A 21,778-nucleotide genomic window follows, 5' to 3' on the forward strand; every position below is an offset into this window, starting at 1 on the left:
TAGTGTTCTTTGTTTACAACACTGGGCAGGTAACCTGCACTTGTGCACACCGTGGGTTAACGCACAGGACAACAGAGGACCCCGGCAAGCTTCGCTAGAGGAAGTGTTACCTCTAGCCCCACACTACACTAGCCCCAGTACACTAGCCCCAGTGGAATCCTCTCTGATAGCCAGACAGACTCTGGCTACGCAAAGTAAGGCTTTATTGCCTGACAAATACAGGGCATAAACCAGACAACATGACTGTTGCTAGCGGGGAGACAGTGGCTCCGTTCGCTCGCTCGCTCAAGCCGGGGGCACTAAGACCTCGACATCTGTCATTGCAGTCGCAGAAGGGGAAGGGGGGGGGGGGTGGCTTCCCTTGCGACCTATCAGGACTGAATCTCTCCGCAGAGTCCCATGGAGCCAACTGGGTTCTCAGTCATCGGGGCATTGAGAGTAGGCATTCCCGAACCGACCAGTTCTGACCAACTTGCCAGTTGACTTCCCAGCAGAATGCTCGCGCGTCCCGGCAGGTCAGCTCGGGTGGAAAGGAGGTCTCCCCCAATTTGGGGAGAGGGTGGCACAAAGGAAGGCAACAAGCTGGTCCTCCTTTCCCTGTGCCTTTGCGTGCACATTCACGGTGAGCTGGTTCGGTGCATTGCATGGGGTCATGAGGAGGTCACGACTCACGTGATGTGCGGGCTGCCCAAAATGGCGGCTCCCAGCTCGCCAAAACGTGCATACATGGGTCCCCATAACACATCGCCCTGGCCTTGTACTTATAGCCATGCAAGTAACCCAGCAAAGTGCGCATTTGGAAGTGTGCAAGTGTATGTGTGGTGTGTTCTCCTCTGTTGCCTTTGTGGCCTCAAGTAGTTTGGCACGCATAAAGCAGTCCTTGTGCTATAAGAACCATTTCACCATCGGGCGTTTGGATTGCTGCCCGAATGAACGAGAAGCAGTAGTTCCTGTTGGTGGCCCAACCCTCGCATGCTGGCAGCCCAGTAAGGTAATGTCCATGTTGTTCTCCTCCTGTGCAGAGAGAAGGGGCAGACTCGTACGCCAACAACGCCCGCATCATCGAGAAGCAACTCGAGCGCAAGGGCATGAACAAGCGCAAGCTCGAACAGGTGAGCTGCTTTCCCCTCAATTGTGATGCCGGAATCACGGAGTTTCTTTCTTTTTTTTTTTTCACTGCCTACCATCACTTTCCCCTAGCCAAGTAACTAAGCCAAGTATTTTTTTTTTTATCTGGAGAGGCTTACGACACTGCTTGTTGCTATGGCACTCTAGCAACCTGAAATCTTTTGGTTGGTCCGGAAATGTAGTGCACACACTCCGAAGCTATCTGCCCAAGCGTACATTTCGTGCTTTTTCAGCACTGTTGAAGGTGCATTTGCAAGAAAATCGTGTTTCTCAAGGTGGAGTTTTAAGGTGCACAGTATTTATTGTTTGGATGAATGCACTTGGAAAGGCATTGCCATGGTGAATTTCTTATTCTTTGTACCTCAACAGCGTTGAAATGTCAGCACTGAAATGTCTTTTAAATCATGTAACCTGTCGATTTGTGAATGAAAGTCTAGTCCAGGGGCGGTATTCTCGTAACTGTCCCTTTTGAAAACGTCCCTTTTGCGTCCCTTTCATCGTGACGTACTTCCGGTTAAGAAGTGGACGTTGGCAGCATTGAGAAAGGTTGGGAGTAGGTTTGCCGCGCTTGCGTTACGTCACTTCCGGTTGTTTGCTTTTAGCCAATCAGGGCTCGCCAAAAGGGACATTTTTGAAAGGGACGCAAAAGGGACAAAACTCGAGAATACCGCCCCAGCTTGTTGTTTTAAACCTAATCCCCTCCAAAATACCGGCATTTTATTTGCACAAAGGTGCAGGATCTGCCTGGACCCTAACATCGATCAAACTGAATGATCTCAGGATTCGTATCAAAAAGTCATGTTGTGTCCTTGGCTAGAGCAATGCAGCAGGAAGACGAGGCACGCAGACCATCTTTGCTGGTGTTGGTCGAAAGAACAATGCAGGTTAGGCGTGGCTTCTTTTTGTGGTGACAGCCACAGCAGAGAAAAGAGCAGACGAGATGGAACGGGGCACGTCCCAGCGCAGAGAACCGCGACACCAATGATGCAGCATTCCTTCCCAAGTGGAAGGTTGATCACTTAATCAGTGCTGCAGTTTTGTTGTGTTCCGGTGGCAGCGTTTTTCAAGTGCTGTGACTGAGCACTGGTCAAAAATCCTGGAGCTTCTCGGTTTCTGGTTCATGGCTTCGGTTTGGTTGACAGCGGTCCTGCAGTCCTGGTATCCGGACATGGAGCCAGGGACCACAATCGGGTTCACTGTGCAGGGCTGTACAACTGAGGGTTTGTTTGCTGGGGGCTGACTGTAAGCCAGCCGGACTTATTTGGACCCACGGACAGGCACTGGCTTCCCTCGGGTCTAATATGGGCTGCAGTCCTTGCTTTGTCTAGGGCCCTGAGAAATTCCCGCTCTCTGAAACGTCAGTGTCCAGGGCCTCGTGGTCAATCGTAACGTCCTGGAAGGTATTGCTTGCATTCACTGGCAAGGCGCGCATGCAGGCAACCGTAAGATGGCGGTACTTGTCCGTGCCAGCACATGGCTGTGTTGCACGTTACAAACTCTACCTTACCGAATGCAAAGTATTGCCTCGAGTCCAATGTGAGTGCGATTAATAACATCTCAGTTGATGCCACCGTTGAGAATCGGATTGAAACGGAGCAGGCAACACACGGCGGTGTTTTTTTTTTTTTTTTTTTTTTTTCCCTTCGCCGTGTGGGCGCAGTTACCCAAGCCGCGCCATGTCCGTGGCGCATCGGCCATGTCTGTGGCCGTTTCCAGTGTTGCCAAGCGAAGATATTGACAGCTAAACTTTTCAACGAATACCACCTACAGTCGAATCCCGCTACAACGAAATTGACGGGACGTGCAAAAAATTTTGTTGAAGCGAAAATTCGTTGAGGCGAAATCTGCCCCAACACGCCACGGAAGGGCAAGAAAAACAGCACGGTATATTTCCGCATCATTGGCAGCATAATACAATGTTTAGAAAAAAGAGTGACGTGCAGTAACATCGTGTTTAGTCATATAACAAACATACCAATGATTCTCTGTTTTTACCAGCATGCAAAGAGCGCGATACTGAGGAGAAGGGGAGAGGAGAAGAAATGCAGGCGCAAAAGCGTATTGCTGTACAACAAGGCGTTTCCACCGAGCTGATTACTTGCAGATAGCTGCTACGCGGTTGGAAGCCCCCCTCTCGCTTGTGGCCGGAACGGCGCCATTATCTTAATTATCCTCTGACTAGGCACGGCGGCAACTGACCTTGGCAGGCAAGCCGCACGCGCTTGCATTTATCGCGACCGCCCGCTCGCGACTAAGATAGGATGACGCAAATTCAAGACTAAACACGAAAACATTATTTTTGCTCTTGACTTTGAAGAATTGTAGCAGGAAAACTGCAAGGGCAGCTGCTTACAACACATACATGACGGCACTGCGCCAGCAGCCATGCCGGCAGCAGAGCACATTCGCGCGATTTTAACTGGATACGGATTGGCTATAGCTCCGGCTTGGCGAACCTGACTTGCGCCTCGTGTAAAGACGGCCCGCCACATTGTTATCACCATCACACAATGGCGTCCACCTATGAGTTTTTTTTTTTGGTGGCAGTGTGGGCACACCGCGCATGTTTTCGGTGAAACTAAGCGTCCTGAACGTATAAAAAGTTACAGATAGCTGGTGCTATGCTTATTTTATTGTAAAATAATTGTTCAAACCCAGCCCAAATCATCAAAAACTTCGTTGAAGCGAAAGCAAGCCAGACTAATGGTTCGTTGTGCCAAGGACTTTGTTGCATTGACTTCTATGGCTAGCTGACGGGGACTTGGAAATATTTCGTTGAAGCGGAAATTTTGTTGAAGTGGACTTCGTTGTAGCGGGATTAGACTGTCTATGGTTGTAAGTCATCGGCATGAATGTATCGCTCTTCTCCGACCCCAAGGAAGTATGCATGTGGTGGTGCTTATATGCCTGCGTACTGTTCCCTCGACCCACTTGGCGTTTCCAGGCTGCAGACTTTTGGAGCTTCGTTCACTGTTGCCTTGAACCTGTTCCTATTTTTTTGTTTTCTTTTTCCAATGTCTGGACGCAGAAGAGTGAGCTGTGTTCTCAGCTTCCACGGCAAAAAATGTTGGGCTGGTGCCTCATCGGTAGTGGTAGTCGGGGTGTTTTGATAACCGAACAGAAACTGGTTGTCGTGCTTCTGAAGAGGCGTTGTTTCCCCGGACTGGTGTTCATCCAGGATCTTCTTGAAGAGACCCTTTTTTATGGTCTGTACGCATCATTCAGCACTGCTGTTTGAGGCTGAATGATAGGAAGTTGACTTCACATGCTGAATGCCGTTTCTTCTCGTAAAACAGTGCAAACCGAGCTGAAGTGAATTCCAAACGGTAGTTTCTAATCACCACTTCTGCCGATCCATAGGCAGCAGCAAACACACCGCGAAGTTTTCCCTATGTCTTTTCACTGTTCTCCGTGTTCATCGCAAACACTACCAACTACTTTGAGTGTGCGTTGTCAAGCAAAAGAAACCACTGCTGATCCCCATACGCAAATTCCAAGTGCCCTGGTGCATTCTTTCGTACCTGTGCATTGGCCAGCCCCGGGACAAGAAGGGAATGCTAGGTGATGCGTTTTTGAGACAGGTGAAATGTTGCACTCTCTTTAACTTCGGCCACCATCACACGTGGCTTCTCGACAGAATTCTCAAGCGACCAATTCCCTGATGGCTTTCATGCAGCATTGACAAAGCATTTGCACAGAGAGGGACAGGCGCTATTACCCGGTTTCCCCAGGTTGTGCAATCCTGGTCAACAGGGAGCTCACTACGCTGAACAAAATAAAATGCTAGTGCTTCATCTGCGACATAACAAGACCGTCAGTTCTGTGTATAAATAAGAACCTTCTATGGCACCGTGGCCCTTCCAAGTTCCACTGTCAACTTCCTTCGTAGACAGTGAAATTTTGTCGAGCACAGAAAAAAAAAAAAGTGCACACCCACCCATTCCAATGACTGGTTTGGAAGCAGCAAGGAAAGTGCGATAGTGCATCAGCATTTGAGACATCTCTGGCCTCACGATGGACCCACTAGTGGTTGCAGGTTGTGAGGAACAAAGCGCCGTGCTGAACTTGCGCTGCTGCCATGGCGGGAACTGGCTTATAATAGGGGGAACAAGCAGACCCAGCAAGGGCTGGTGATCAGAGTATGCGCTAAATGTTTGACCACAAACAAATTTGCCAAACTTGTGCAACTGAAACCGAACTGCGAGTGCCTCTTTTCCCATGTGCGCCACATGCCTGGTGAGACTTGCTGAGAGTCTTAGATGCGAAAGCAGTTGGATTTTCTGCAGAGCCTTCCTTGTGGCAAAGTGTAGCCCCTACACCATAGCCGATGTGTTGCAAACTGTACCAAGATCCTGTGGTGGATTATAGTAGGTCAATACCGAATTCTCTGTAAGCAATTTCTTACTTCTTTGAATTGTTCCCCCTGCCTCAGCTATCCATTTCCATTTGGTGCTATCTCCGATTACATTGGTTTTATTTCTGCTGATAGGTTTGTAACGAACTTGCCATACAAATTCAGTACCCAAGTCTTCGCTACAGGCATGGAGGACTTTCTTTGTTGTTGTGAATCACATTGTCCGAAATCATATTCGCAAGTCCATTCTCTACACAGACTCCTTGAGTGTTGTACGTAGCTGATCACCCAAAAAGCCCTGTGGGAACCATTTTGTCTATACTTTTCAATGCCATTATGTCAGCTTGTGCCTCGAATCCGGAATTTACTGTGTGCTGGGTTCCTGGCCATTCTGGGATCACCAAGAACGAGGGGGTGGATGGAAAAGCCACCACTGCTGCTTGTAAGAACACCGGTGACATGACAACACCACCCCAGGCTGACCTCAAGCCACAAATCATGAAATAACTTTGCAAACAAAGGCAACGACAATGGACTGAGCAGACAGAGAGCAAGCTACATGAATTTAAACCACGTTTAGGATGATGAACAACTGTTTTGCACAAGAGATTCGTGAAAGTTGCCTTAGCTAGGCTATGGATAAGCCACACACACGCCACACACTCGCACCTGCTCACTGCATCTTCAGGACCCCTGTGTAGCACTTCTCCATAGCTCACGCCCTGGTTAAAGGCCAACTGCACTCATAATTTTGGTGTCTTAAAACCCTTGTTTCCATAAAGTCTGCCTAAAAAGACTACAAGATACAAAATATGGCTGCTGAAATACGCGTGTGTACGACGCAAACGGCCAGCAAAAATCGGCGATTTTGAAACCGAAATTGAGAAGAGCGAGGCCATTATGGCCAAGCTGAAGTGACTTCGCAGCCGCTGCCAGAGCGGCCAGCCAGCCAGAGCAAACCTGCACGCAACAGCTTTGCACGGGCGCCAGCCCTCGGAGAAGCGCACCCAGCGGCACTTGACTGATTCAGCTGGCTATCTGGAGGAAGAAACACCCGGCCGGCTGGCGTGCCATTTCCGCTCCATGGCTGTTGGTGCGATGCTCCGGCAGGTGCAGCGTTGTATGTGACGGAGCTATTTCATACCTTGACAACTTATGGAATGGGGCTACCAGTCATGTCCCAGTTGGTTTGGTGGTGCACTGCTGAGCACGAGGTCTTGGGTTCGATTCCCGGCCGCAGCGGCAGCTTTTCTGATGAAGGTGAAAAGCAAGAACGCCCGTGTGTACGAGATTTCAGCGCACGGTAAAGATCCCCAGGTGGTCAAAATTAGTCTGGAGCCCTCCACTACGGCGCGCCTCATCGCCTGCGTTGCGTTGGTGCGTTAAACCCTACAATCAATCAATCTTTAAATATAAGACACCAGGCACAACACAACATGAACACCTCCCATAACTGTGCAGATACGACGCTCCACTGTGCCCATCTCACTTCCTAGCTGACGATCCCATTGTTTTCTCTTAGGCGTGTTTTAGATGCGAAGCATCTCATGCTCGGGGCTGTGTCCCTCCCTCCCTCGTTGTCGTCGTCCGCCGTCCGCACTCTACTGCACATGCGCGTCTCTTCAGCCCCGTCAGCGCTCGGGCTGATGCCAGCGCAGTCCACTATAAAAAGAAATAGTTAGGCGGCGCTCGGTTTCGATCCCGCGACTCTCTGGCCGCAATGGGAGGTACGTGGCGCTTTTCCCACTGCGCCACAAACCGAGACGGGAGCATGTGCTACGAACGCGCCTTATGTCCTTCACTCATTTAAACTACGTCAAGAAGCTACTGATACAACAGAAGTGAGACAGCTGCGCATATTGCGCAGTTTTCTGCTCCAAAAGCTTGGTAATTTCAAAAATTGCGCCAAACTGCTCCAAAACAGTCTGAGGGCTCTTTTAACGCTCACATCACTTTCAGTGGGGAAAGATTCTTACTGACGGTATAATTTTCCAGCTCCCTCAAGGTGATAGTGTTTGTAAAGGTTCAATTGATTGATCAATCAATAGAAAACCCACATAAAATTGTTCCCGAGATATTTTTTTTCGAAAGTTACAATGTCGGGTTGCACATGTTATGTTCTGTGAGTTTTTAAAGTTTTCCCATTGAAAACCATTCCAATGTCCTGTAGAAAAAATACTTATGTGTACTGAGGCGACAAACTACCTGTGCAAGGTGAGGAAAAAAACGGCAATTTTCGGAGCGCCGTATCCCCGGAGCGACATAACTGGGCGCCGTCTTGGTGAAGATTGGCAAACATGGCCGCCAGGCAAAGCAGTTGCTCATGGTTCAGGCAGAGTGCTCTTTGCCGATTTCTACTGTGGTTTTGGTTATAAGGGTTACTGGGTTTACATTTAATCGCTTGATATGTTGCGGGAAGTTGCGCGACTCGAAAGATGGGAGTTCATCAAAAACAACATGGCGCCCGCGAATTCGCCGTGTTTCAGCCTTGGGGCTGAGGCTCAGTGCGTGCTTGACGTGAAATTTCAGACTCATTGCGGTGTTATAAAACGCTGAGTTATTCCTGCCTTTGACAGCGAGCTCGCGAGTGGCGGGAATGGAATGATCAACACTGCAGAAGTGGCGGCGCAGGCTACACCGCCGCAAAATGTTCAAGCAGTGTCCGATAGCGGGACGGGCCATTATTGCACGCTAGTAATAATGGTTCATCTATCTGAAGCGAAATTTAATGCCAAAAAGGAGGTGGCTAAAGATACCCACGTTACTCACAGTATGAATGTACTGAACGTGCACCTTGGAAATGGAAATGGGAGGGCTTGTGAAGTGCGACGACTGCCACTTCGCTTTGCGCACCTTTTGACGTGGTTCTACACGTGTGCGTAAAGCCGAGTGTGGGATTACAAAAATAATAATTTCCGCATTCACATGATAATTAAAATGCCTTACGATTGCTTAGTTTTGCTTTTTTTTTTTCGTTGTTTTGCGATATTTTCAACGGTCTGCAAGCTCTCTATGCATTGTGAGCCAAAGAATTTAAAAATGGTTTGTAAAAAGGTAGTGCAGTTCGTACGTTGCGGTGCTCTGATAGAAAAAACTTTATTCAAAGGCTGTTTTAGTGTTATGTACGTTCAAAACGGATTAGAAAGTGCAGTTGCCCAATCTGAGTTGCCAAAAGTTTGATTTTTAGGCTCCGAAGGGGACAATAAATGTCATCATTCTGCTCCAAATCAAGGTTCTTCTGCCCCAAAATCAAGATTTCGCTGCTCCAAAAACTGCTCCCAAATCTTATTCAGCTGTCTCACCCCTGATACAACGAAGGCACGCGAAGATGAACGTCAACGGAAACGACGAACTGAAAACTAATGGGAATTTCAGTCGAACCCATGGCTGCTTCGCACACTACTCAGGGTTCCCCTATGGGAAGATGGTGTAATTTTCTTTTTAAGTGTTTGGCAGAGATCAAATTTTTACATCTCATTTCATATCACACATACCTAACACAATCTGGTCCTGTACACCGGTTACCGTTTAAACCATCTAACTTCACGCATTCAGTTTCAGTTGTACCTGTTGCACTGCACACTACTTTTATTCAATGGTTAATTTTTTGGCACTGGTTGCCCTTTGTCAGACTTGAGCAGTCGAACAAATGATGAGATTTTTTTTTTGAAATGAGTCAAATCTACAAACTGAAACTAAGTCAGATAAAATGGTAGGGACAAGAAAGACTCGGCAACTTTCCCCTAGAAAAAAGGTTGCAATGAAATAAGTTAACTAACGCCCGGCAAACGTGTACACAGAATGTATTCCGGATATTTACACCTATATTTACCATTTCATACCTAACCAAATAGTTGCCGCTTAAAAGCCCTCGCCAATTCCCCCCTGTGGTTACAAGCTACTTCATTAAGGTTTAGAAGAGGAAAATGTGTCAGTTTTCTTGTGAATAGTTTTAGAAATTTCAGGCAAGGCAATGGTGAGCTTGCTTACTTCGTGGGTGTCTTGAGGCGGCGTGCCCAAGAAGAACTGCTTATGCTGCCAAGAAGACTCGCCTGCTCTTCATGTACAGTTATAGTGTTCTTGAAGCTCTGTCGCACATGTTTCATGGCTTTTCTGTGAAAATTTCATTGTATTTGGAAGGCAATTCCGATAAAGTTTTCATGAGAATGCCACATCAAATTGACGGTTTCAATTCAATACAAGCCATATCCAAAGTTACCTTAATATTGGTCAAATCTCCCGCATAATTTTAATTACTTGTGGCCGTAAACTTTTTCTAGCTGACATGTAAAACATCATATAATAGCTTTGACAGTGTTGCATGTAGGCCCTCAAACAAACTTTCACTTTTTTCTCAGATTCTGTTTGTGTGGATTTGACTCATTAAAAAAAAAAAAAAAGAAAAACTCCTGAAATGGTTGCTATCATGGGGTATGGAAAGTATATTTGATTGGCTGCAGTTCACTCAGTAATTGAAAAAGGCAGTAGTTGTGACCCGTGTGCTACTGTAAGTGTTGCCAACATGTAGTAACCCCACTGAGGCCACACAGTGTATGCCGTTTATAAACGTGACTTCTTATAGTGCAGGGCCGGATATAATGCGGGTTTTTCTGACCACTTGTTTGCCTGTTTGCCTCCCATAGAACTCAATGCATAAGCATACGACTTAAAATGTGGTTGCCCGAAGCACAATACCATGTGTTGTGTGGTTTTTTTGGTGGCTCCACTGATCGACTCAGGCAGCTTGGGCATTGTTTTTATGGTCACAAAGAAGAAAAAAAAAGATGGATTATTGAGCCATTAGACACGGCACGTGCTCCCTGCTCTCCTCTAACTTCGACTCGGAAGGGGGGGGGGGAGAGAGAGAGAGAGAGAGAGAGAGAGAGAGAGAGAGAGAGAGAGAGAGAGAGAGAGAGAGAGAGAGAGAGGGACTGACAATAGCTGGCTCTGCACAAGCGCAGTTAGTTGCTTCTATTAGAACAATGTGCAGATAAGCAACTGCCCTTTCTCTTTTTGTACCTCTGGAGGTAGCAAGCTGCGATGCCCTACATTTTCACTACCTGTATGCTGTGCTGATAAGCAACTGCCTGCTGCATCGTGAACGCAAGGTGCGGATTAAAAAAAAAAAAAATCCCGGCTTGCGTTCATTAATTCTTATCACGTCTCGGCAACATAAAACAGCTTTTTCCCTTCTTGCGGCATCCTTTCTTCTATACGCTAAGAAACACAGCCGTGCTGCCTCACAACACATGCACAAAGTAAGTTAAGGTCTGGCTTGCCGGTTTGTAAGAACGTGCACCAGCATCTGGTGTGGAACAAAGATAATATAAAGACTGTGCCTCTGTTTTAAGTGGCATTCGTTTGAGTTATGATAAACAAAAGAATGTCTAAAAGATAGGTTGCAATGTGGTAGGATTCACGCACGTTTTGTTTAGTGCAGTATCGCTTACAGTACGGATTTCAGAAGCTCCCGCAACATGCGTTATAAGCGGCCCTCACTGTATATTGGCAGGAATTTTTTTTTTCCGGTACACGAGCAGCGTTCCACTTGAGCTAAATTATTTCGTGTAAGGCTTACATGCGCTGTGCCTTTTTGCACAGCTCTAGGGCGAAACTACGTCCTAGCAAGCAACCACGCTGGCAGACACGTCAGCTGAATGGGACGCTCTTTCGTGCTCTTCCACTCTCACCACTCCAACTTCGTCGTCCTCTTCTTTGCCTCGCAGTCTATCGTGTCAGGCTTCCATTTGCTGGTCAGCTAACCTCCTCCTCCTCCTAATCACTCCGTGTATGTCCTTCATTGGCCCCTTCCAAATCCTTCTCGCATCTCGTACTCTGATTCTTTTCTTCCATCATCTTCTTCTCGGGCCAATCCCCCTTCGGGTATGGGTTCTTTTTACCACATGACACATGCTTGGCTTTGGGATTTTATCGCCTGCTATACGTATGTATACCCCTCTTTATGTTAAGGCAAGTTGTCTCTATAAATATATCCTACCTTTGTTGCCACTGCCATCATATTGTTACAGGGAAGCATTAAGCAATATGTATTTGGCGATAATCGATCAGCTTTAGCTAGCCAGTAGTTGGTTCGTTGGAGCCATAAGAAGAATGACACGTACGCAACCTGGCGGATTGGCCAAGTCTGATTGTGGTTTTGCTGTTGAAGAAGCTTATGAATTAGTTTTAATATAAGGAAAAATAGGGTACAGTGATGCTAACAATTTGAGAACCAAGAAAATTCAATACTGCTATAACAACAGGTATTTCAATACAAGATTAAAAATTGGTTAATGTATTAACAAGGCAAGCGACCTGATTCTGCAATAAAAAAGTGAAGACCGCGACGAACATCCCCGTTGCACCAATCAAGCCCGACTGCCCGAAATTACAATAGGGCCGGACAAGGCGATACCCATACGCCGGAGTAGAGCCTCCAGGTAACGATTTCGGAGGGAGGAGAACCGCCGGCAAGACAACAGGAAGTGGTCAATGGTTTCTTCCTCTTGACAGAAGCGCCCCGCACGGGGCACCTTGAGTATTCATGGTGACGGTGAGCAGCGACACCGCGGACCCCGAGCTACCAAACATAAGCCGTGTCCAACCGTGGCGAGGTGTTGAAAGGCGAAGGGTACAAGCCGTAAACGGTGGCCGTCGGAGCCTTGGTCGAGCTCCGGCCGATGGGCTCCTTGCCTGTCTACCAGGCAGGGAGCTCCGGGACCTCTTTGATTACCAGGGTAAGGTCAAAGGAGAAAGTACCCCCGTTTCCCTGTTTTCCAATGTATCATCAGGCATTTTCAAAACCCCCCCCCAAAACGTGATCGGTCCCTGAAAAGGGGCCGCACCGAAGTATCTTTTCCTCATTTGTCTTCGATCTCCATTTCAAAGCCCGATAATTTCTCGAGCTTCTTGGTAATGGAATCCGTGGATAAATCAAAACCCATCACTTACCAGTCTGTCTTTCTCATTTCCAAGTTTCTTGAAAGCCTTGTAGGCAAATCGTACAAGGCTAAAAAGCTCACAACCGGAGGAGTCCTAATTGAAGTCCAAAACAAACAACAATCCTGTAACCTCTTGAAGCACACGCGCATGGTCGATGTTGACATCAAGATCACGCCCCATCGAAGTCTAAATAGCTGCCAGGGCGTCATCTCTGATAGAGATCTAATAAATGAGACTGAAGCAGATCTGCTCGACGGCCTTAGCGATCAGGGCGTGACAGCAGTGCGGCGAATCACCATACGCCGAAACGACCAAATAATAGCTACTAAACACATAAGCTTGACATTTGACCGCTCAACACTTCCTGAGTCGGCCATCGCAGGGTTCATGAGATGTCCGGTTCGTCCCTACGTGCCAAACCCACGCCGCTGCTTCAAGTGTCAGCGGTTTGGGCACGGCACAACCTCTTGCCGTGGTAAACTGACGTGCGCAAAATGTGCAGCACACGATCACCTAACCGACAAATGCGAATCCGAGAGCTTCACCTGTGCGAACTGCCAGGGACCGCACGCTGCCTATTCCAGGAGCTGCGAAAAATTCAAACAAGAAAAACAGATCATTGCCTTGAAAGTAAACGAGAACATCACCTTCCCAGAGGCTCGAAAGAGGTTCGCATCTTTCCCCCTGGGGAGGTACGCCGACGCAGCTCGCCGGGGGGCGGAGCGGCGTCTTGTTTCGGCGGGGACCCAGTACCGCGAGTCGGACCTGGTCCCCCCCCGCTCCCCCCCGGGTTGCCTCCGGCGGCCCAACTCGCCTCCGCACCGCTCGCTGAGCCAGCAGCGGCTGTGGTGGCAACCACGTCTGGTGGGGATGCTGCTGCACCCACTGTCTCCTCCCCTCCACCGGCCCGAAGCACATGCGAGGGCCAGGAGGAGATGGAGCTGGAGGAAAGAGGCAGTTCCCACCTCCGCCGCACCGCCTGTACCACCCGGGGCGCTCCTGACGCCTTAGGCGGTCGCGGCCAAAACGAAGGGCACTGCAAAGGGTGCCCAGTCCAAGTCTAGGGTGCCCAGTCCGCTGGGCACCCCCTTGACTTCAGATGACGACCTAGACGTCGAGCCGTCCCGGCATGCACCACAGCGGAAGGAACGGGCTCCGGCGTCCAGGTCAGTAGAGAGAATCATAAAGCCCCTTCCAAGAGTACAAGCCCCGAAAGCCGACACATTAACACATACATACTCCAGTAGCTCTAAACTTCAATAATAGGAAGAGAAAATATCATGCAATGGAACTCCAGAGGCTTTTTAAAAATCTTGATGATGCCTATGAGTTACTGCATTCCAATCAGCCAAGTGTGATGCGTCTCCAAGAGACCCATTTAAACTCCATGCACACAAATGTCTTCAGTAGTTACATGGTATTTAGGAGGGGTGAGATGGTGGTGGCACATCCTCAGGCGGTGTGGCCATCATTGCCCGGAAAACCATGGCGTGCCACACTGTCCAACTACAGACCATCCTAGAGGCTGTTGCCATTCGAACAATAATTTTTAATAGGCTTATAACACTGTTCTCTTTACATCCCTCCTGACTTCCAACTATCGAGCACAGATTTCGAGGGTCTGGTAGATCAGTTACCCGAACCTTTCATTCTTTTAGGCGACCTCAACGCACATAACTCTCTTTGGGGCTCCGCTCGCACGGATGCGCGAGGTCGCCTAATTGACAAATTCTTAACATCGTCGGGAGCATGTCTTTTCATCCAAAAAAAGCCAACATATTATAATATAGGACACAACACTTATTCACACTTTGACTTGGCTATTGGATCTGCAGTTCTCTTTCCATGTCTTGAGTGGGGTGTGGGCACTGATCCATATGGTAGTGACCACTTCCCCACCTCACTAACATATATAGGTAAGGGCCCGAGCAGTCCATCTTCCCAAAACAGGTTTAAGGTTTAATGAAGCAAGACCAAACTGGAATATATTTACAGATTCATCTAAACTACACCACACGTCGATAACACAACTACACGTTGAGCAGGCAACCCAACTAAGCACGGCGCACATCCTCGACGCCGCCGAAAAGTCCATTCCCCACGCCTCTGTTGCCCCGGGCAACCAGCGGAGGCCGTGGTGGAATCAGGACTGGTGGCGGGCGCGAGAGGCCCAGAACAAGGCGTGGGATATCCTTCGTCGGTACCCTACGTCGAGTAACCTCCTCTTGTTCAAACGGGCCAAGGCGTTTGGAAAACGTGTGCGCGGTGAGGTTTGGTGAGGTAAAACTCCTACACAGACACACGGCAAGTATGGACACGAATACGCAAACTCAAGGGGCAACAAACACACAGCCTGCCTCTGGTCAGCACAACAGGGGATACACTCGAAGACCAGGCTGACACACCAGCACAACACTTCCAACACGTTTCCAGTTCAGCACACTACGCAAACACTTTTATTAAACACAAACTCGTGGCCGAAAAGAAGCCTTTACATGACAATGACAGGTCAGCCACTTCTTATAACTCTGAGTTCACACTTAATGAGCTGAGGGGTGCTCTGAGCACTTGTAAACCCTCAGTTCCAGGCCCAGACAACATTACATATACAATGATACAGAACTTACACACAGACACTCTTGTAACACTTCTTCACCTTTTCCACAAGATATGGCTTTCGGGGCACATTCCAAAGTCTTGGAGGAATGCCATAGTTGTAGCATTCTTGAAAGAAGGAAGGGACTCTTCTTCTCCCGCTAGCTATCGACCCATTGCTCTTACCAGCTGCCTGTGCAAGCTTCTCGAGAAGATGATAAACCGGAGGCTTGTGTACTTTTTGTAGTACAACGGTCTTCTCGAGAGCGGCCAGGCAGGCTTCAGGGCGGGGAGATCCACAAACAATCAACTTGTGGCACTAGAGTCATATAATAAGGATGCCTTCATTCACAAACAGTTCTGTTTAACTGTGTTTTTCGACCTAGAAAAGGCCTATGACACCGCTTGGCGTTATGGTATCCTTACTGATCTGAAGTCATCCGGTGTTTCTGGTAATATGTTTAACACCCTTGCTAGTTATTTGTCGGAAAGAACCTTTCGCGTCAGTGTTGGTTCGGCACTGTCCAATGTACACGTGCAAGAAAATTGTGTTCCGCGAGGCGGAGTTCTAAGCTGCACTCTCTTCATAGTAAAAATGAACTTCCTTGGGAAGGCACTGCCGCCTACAATTTCTTATTCCATGTATGAATATGACGTGCAGATATCTTTTAAATCATGTAATATGTCAATATGCGAACGCCAAGTTCAGCTCGGCGTCAAGAAACTTACCAGCTGGGCAGACAAGAATGGTTTTAAATTGAATCCTGTAAAAAGCTCCTCCGTTGTGTTCTCTAGGAAGCGCGGGGTCCATCCGGACCCAGACATTACTCTTAATGGCGTGTCGCTTCCTGTGAACAAGGAGCACAAGTTTTTAGGTGTTGTGTTTGACCGCAAACTCACATTCATTCCACACATCAAGAAACTTAAACATAAATGTCTCAAAACAATGAATATACTTAAGGTTCTCTCCCACCAATTGTATGGTTCCGACAAAGAACTCCTACTACGGCTCTATACTGCTTTGGTTGGGTCTCGTTTAGACTATGGCAGTGTGGTATATGGGTCGGCGACTAAAACAGCGTTGCGAATCCTGTTGCGAAAACCCGGGGCGCTCCTGTTGCCCTCGGCGGTCGCGGCTCAAACGAAAGGCACCGCAAAGGGTGCCAAGTCGGGGGGGGGGGGGGGGGGGGTTGGGGGTGTCCGGTACGCCGGGTACCCCTTCCAAATCTGATGATAATATAGATGTGGGACCTTTTCTGTCTGCTTTGCAGAGGAAGGAGCGGGTCCCTCCATCTAAGCCTCCAGAGAAGGCAAAAAAGCCCCTCCTGTGAGGACGTTGGGGTTAAGCAGACGGGTGTGTGACTCGCGGAGGAAGATCACAAGAAATTGACGCCATGGTCTTCTTAAGCGACCCTGAACCTGCGTCTACCGGCGATGTCCGCGCACGTGGAGATGGGCGCGCGCAGCCTGGCCGCTGACATAGCACATACCCACGTGGGGGATTGGCCAGGAATCTCCTCGTCTTCCTTGGCAACGGGGGGAGATGGGCGCGCGCTGCCTGGCCGCTGACATAGCACATACCCACGTGGGGGATTGGCCAAGAATCGGGCGTGAGAAGGGCTAAAGCACCTGCTTAAAGGAGTACTGACACGAAATTTCAAGGCTGAGATCCGCTCTAGCAATCAAGTACAACGACAACACGAATAGGTGTCTGTGAATAAATGCATCTTTCTTTCTTTGTAGTTGTGTGTGTGTGTGTGATCTCTCTTTCGCGAACATTACCGAACCGCGCAAATTCAACTCGTGCATTCGCACTTTCACATTCTTCCCCTCGGGGAAATGCGGGTAATTTTTGGAGACGGAACGCGCATTCAAGCGAAATAAAAAAAATACCAACAGGTCCGACCCACCAGAGTTCGGGAGAGAAGCGGGGGAAAAAACAATGCCACGCTCACGGCTCTGTCCTACAGTGATGGCGCTCAGTCGCCACGGCGTTGACGCCCTCGCCGCAGGGTTTGGGAAGACGGTGGACCAGTCGCGGTTCCGCTGAGTCACGCGCCGCTGGCTCCGCTCGCTAGGCCTTGCCTCGGAACTGCGGCTCCCAGGGTCGTCGCGGCGATCTGAAAACTTCCCGAACGGCGACGTCGGTCTTCCGCGTCACAGGCCCGTGGACATCACCCTGCTGGAGCGACCACGAACCTCGAACCTTGAAAGCCACGAAAGTCTCGACCCGCCTGCCGGTCGTTTTGGTCCAGCTGCCCTCCGGAACCTCCGCCGCTCGCTCCGCTTCCCAGGCCAGCCCTCCATGATGATGCTACTCCCCTCCTGGCACTCACCCTCTAAGGGAAATTGGTCCGGGCACCATCTTCTTCTTCTCGAGGCACCTGCTTTGCGCCGTCGTCCGGGTTTTTCCCCACTCGTGGGACGCCAGTCATCACATGCACCCCTTTCTCGAGAGGGTTGTTTGGGGAAACAAAACTCGGCACACAAAAATGTTCGCACATGGCGACACAGGGCACCGAAGGAACGTGCCGGAGTGAAGGTTCTTCGCAGTCAGTCCCTCTCCCCCCCCCCCCCAAAAAAAAACGAAGTGTTCCAAAAATTATTCATGGGGAAAACAAAGACTATCTACTCTGCGGAGATCCGAATAAGGTAATCCGCTCCGACGTTTTCGCTACCCTTCACGTACTGAACTGTGAAATCATACTACATCATTGTGAGGCTCCAGCGAAGGACGCGACTGTTAATGTGCCTCGCAGAGTGTATGTACGCCAAGGGCTGGTGGTCACTCTGTAAGATGAACGGCTTTCCGTATAAGTAGATGAGAAATTTCTTGATCGCCCAGACCAATGCTAATGCCTCTCAACAGTGGAGTAGGAAGTTTCGCGTGGCAGGATTCGACGACTCGCGTAGGCGACTGGGTGAAGAATCTCCGCATGCTGTTGCATGAGGACTGCGCCAATGCTTGTGGACGACACATCCGTGCGGAGTACGAAAAGCTTGGAGAAGTCCGGCGCTTTCAGTATAGGTTCGGTTGACAACAGTTCCTTAAGAGTGTCAAACGCTGTTTGTTCCTTGTCGCCCCAAGTGAGCCTGTTGGGTGCCCGCTTGCGAGTCAGCTCCGTCAAGGGTTGACATACTTGAGCATAGTTTGGCACGAACTGCCGGTAATAGCCCGTGAGGCCGAGGAAAGACCGCACCTGCCGCTTTGTCCTCGGTCGTGTGGAGTCGTGAACTTTTTTGAGCGTTTCTGCTTGCGGGCGTAGGAGACCGTGGCCAACGATGTGTCCCAGGAATTTTACTGAGGAGAAGCCTACTTCGCTTTTTCTAGGTCGAATCGTAAGTCCCGCCTTCTGCACCCTCCTGAGGAATGTCTCGAGCGCTTCTAGGTGTTCCTCCCAAGTCTCGGTAGCGATGAGAACGTCATCGAAGTAATGGTAGATATTTGGAAGCCCACCAACCACCTTACGCATAAGGCGTGTAAACACCGCTGGGGCGGTCTTGATGCCGAACGGCATAAACCGAAACTGGTATAGTCCCGAGGCAGAAGTGAAGGCAGTGAATGGCTTCGATTCCGCATCCATAGGCACTTGCCAATAGCCCTTAGTGAAGTCAAATTTCGAAAAGAACCGACTCTTGCCCAACTTTGCAAACATCATATCCACTCTAGGTATGGGCTCGTTGTCGGCGACAACGACAAGGTTGAGTTGTCTGAAGTCAATGCAGAGTCTTATCATTCCATCTTTCTTGTCTACTGGCAAGATGGGAAACTGGTACGGCGACTCTGAGGGCTCGATAATACCCATTCGCAGCATTTCCTGCACCTCGTTTTCCACGGGTTCTTGCATGGCAAATGGAATCGGGTACTGCCGCACTTGAATAGGTTGCTCTGTTGTAAGGCGCAGCTTGCAGTGAACCAGGTCTGTCTTCCCAGGGAGGTCTGAGAAGATTTTCTGGTAAGATGACAGAAGCGTACTTGCCTGGGCGTGTTGTTCAGGAGTCATAGCCGCCGAAACGTCCACATCTCTGTAGGTCTCTTTTTGTCTTAGAGGGACACACGGTACGTCGCCTCCTTCAGTTTCGTCGGATCTAAGGGCGACGGAAACACGTTGTGGATCTGGCTTAGACGGTTTCGCTCTTCATATCTCTTCAACATGTTGATGTGGAAAAGGCTCGTCCGGGTTCCAAGATCAATCACATATTCGACTTTGTTGCGCCTTTCCAAAACATCGAATGGACCTTTCCATGTGAGGATTAAATTATTATTGTCCGATGGGAGCAGAAGCAAAACTTTGTCACCAACGGCGACGTGACGCGTCTTCGCCCTTCGGTTGTAATACTTATTCTGCGCCAACTTACCCTTCTGGAGCTCTTCGTGTGCCAGTCGGCAAGTATCTTCCAGGCGCTGACGAAGCTCGACGACGTATACATACGACGTTTTGACCTCAGGATTTACGCTCTCTCCTGTCCAAACCTCCTTCAGTATAGCCATCGGTCCTCGGACATGTCTGCCGTACAGGAGATCGAACGGTGCAAAACCCAAGCGAGATTGGGGCACCTCGCGGTATGCAAACAGCAGTGGTGCCAAGTAGCGGTCCCAGTGTTTAGGAGTTTCTTGGCACATCCGCCTTATCATTTGCTTTAGCGTGCCGTTAAATCGTTCAACCAGCCTGTTAGCCATTGGGTGATACGGTGTAGTGGGCAGCTGTGCAACTGACAGAAGACGGCTGAGCTCGTTCTTAAGTCCAGATGTGAAGGACTTGCCCCGAACTCTGACGATTTCTCGAGGAAATCCCACTCGAGCAAACATCTCTAGGAGAGCTTCAGCGATCCTCTCTGTTCCAATGCTTGGTAACGCCACGGCATCGGGGTAACGGGTCGCGAAGTCCACCGTCGTTATCACATACCGGTTGCCGTTCTGTGTGGTGGGGGAGAGCGGCCCCACTATGTCGATGGCAACCCGCTGGAACGGTGTCTCGATCACGGGCCCCCAACAGGCTCATTTGGGGCGACAAGGAACAAACAGCGTTTGACACTCTTAAGGAACTGTTGTCAACCGAACCTATACTGAAAGCGCCGGACTTCTCCAAGCTTTTCGTACTCCGCACGGATGCGTCGTCCAGAAGCATTGGCGCAGTCCTCATACAACAGCATGCGGAGATTCTTCACCTAGTCGCCTACGCGAGTCGTCGACTCTTGCCACGGGAAACTTCCTACTCCACTGCTGAGAGAGAGGCATTAGCATTGGTCTGGGCGAGCAAGAAATTTCACATCTACTTATACAGAAAGCAGTTCATCTTACAGGGTGACCACCAGCCCTTGGCGTACATACACTCCGCGAGGCACATTAACAGTCGCGTCCTTCGCTGGAGCCTCACAATGATGGAGTATGATTTCACAGTTCAGTACGTGAAGAGTAGCGAAAACGTCGGAGCGGATTACCTTATTCGGATCTCCGCAGAGTAGATATTTTTTTTCCCCATGAATGATTTTTGGAACACTTTGGGCACTGGCGCAAAAGCTGCTGCCTGGACAACTTCAGCATAATCCGGAGCCCCAGTTGGAGCTGCGATGAAGCTGAGACTTCTCTTCAGGGCCGTGCCAGAGGACACACGCATGGTAGAAGTTGTAGCGGCCACGGTCTCAGTCACGGTGGAGCCAAGACGCTTGTCTAGCGGTACCACCAAGTGGTCATCTGTCGCCTGGTCAAGAACACCGGCTTCCGAGTTTGACTTGGCCAAGTAGCCACGGGTCGGCTTCTTAGCCCCGATCGGGGAAAAGTAGATGAGGGGCATTGAGTCCCGGAGCGAAACTGGACTCTCCTCCGCCGGAGATGCTGTGAAGGTCGGAGCAGTCGAAGCAGCTCCGACTCTTCGGCTATCAAGCAACGAGAGCTCGTGATCATCAAAGACACGGCCTTCACCATTGACGAACTTGTTTGAATCGTCTTGACCTGCCTCCTCTGGATTGGATGATGGCTTGCCATCGCGGTGATCACCCATGAGAAGGTTGTCCATGGCCGTGGAGAGTGAAGCGGAAGGCACGTGAAGTGAATGCTCCGAGTTAGTTGTGTCCAAAAGGCAGACTGCACCTTCTGCCTCGTACAGCATGTTGTTGGGCCAGTTGGTGCAGCATCATGAAAGTAGAAAAAACTGCGCGTAAAAGACAGGACCGTGACAAGTAGACAGGACAAGCGCGCTTGTCCTGTCTACTTGTCACGGTCCTGTCTTTTACGCGCAGTTTTTTCTACCTTCTGCCTCATTCTGTCCTGCTGGAGACTGGTGGAGTTGGTGACGTGCCACGTCTCCAGCGCCTCCTGGAGTGTTCGACAGTGAGCTGGACAGGGTAAAGTCCACGAGGCTTGGCTCTTCAATGTCGGCAATCGAAGTGGCCATCAGCTCCGCCAGCCTGGCCACGATGCCTTTCGCTTCCCGCAACGCCATGGAGTAGCTGGACTCCTCTGCGTCCTCCTCAGACTTTGGTGTGCCCTCTGCCATTGTGTTGGAGCTTGAGCACCCCCAGCTGTGCCGCGCTTCGGCCCGTCGGCGCCGGCGACGAACTGCTGGCAGACTGGCACGGCCGGAGTCAAGCCCCGGTGCGTGACTGCAGCATGCCCGATTCGAACGGTGGCACGAGCACGGTCATGTTCCCTAGTGGCACGCGGCCTACTAGATGTTTAGGTACAGTCCGCTGACAAATGTCGCAGGATTTCACAAATCGTGTTATGTCACCATGCATGCTAGGCCAGTAGAATTCCTC

The 21,778-nt window shown here is 49.7% G+C and overlaps 1 protein-coding gene across 1 annotated transcript in view; it reads left to right on the top strand.

The window, feature by feature from the left end:
- LOC144164257 (STING ER exit protein-like) overlaps positions 1–16,715 on the top strand; it is a 41,405-nt gene extending 24,690 nt beyond the window's left edge. Inside the window, exons 5-6 of the mRNA XM_077694778.1 lie at positions 1,023–1,112; positions 16,291–16,715. Of these exons, the coding sequence (XP_077550904.1) occupies positions 1,023–1,112; positions 16,291–16,350 (150 nt within the window). The 3' untranslated portion in view covers positions 16,351–16,715. The remainder of the gene's footprint in view (positions 1–1,022; positions 1,113–16,290) is intronic.
- The last annotated feature ends 5,063 nt before the right edge of the window (positions 16,716–21,778 follow it).

Source organism: Haemaphysalis longicornis, unplaced genomic scaffold (genome assembly GCF_048455015.1).
Source record: "Haemaphysalis longicornis isolate Haplotype H1 unplaced genomic scaffold, Haemaphysalis longicornis Haplotype H1 scaffold_1, whole genome shotgun sequence".
In the NCBI taxonomy this organism is placed as follows: domain Eukaryota; kingdom Metazoa; phylum Arthropoda; class Arachnida; order Ixodida; family Ixodidae; genus Haemaphysalis; species Haemaphysalis longicornis.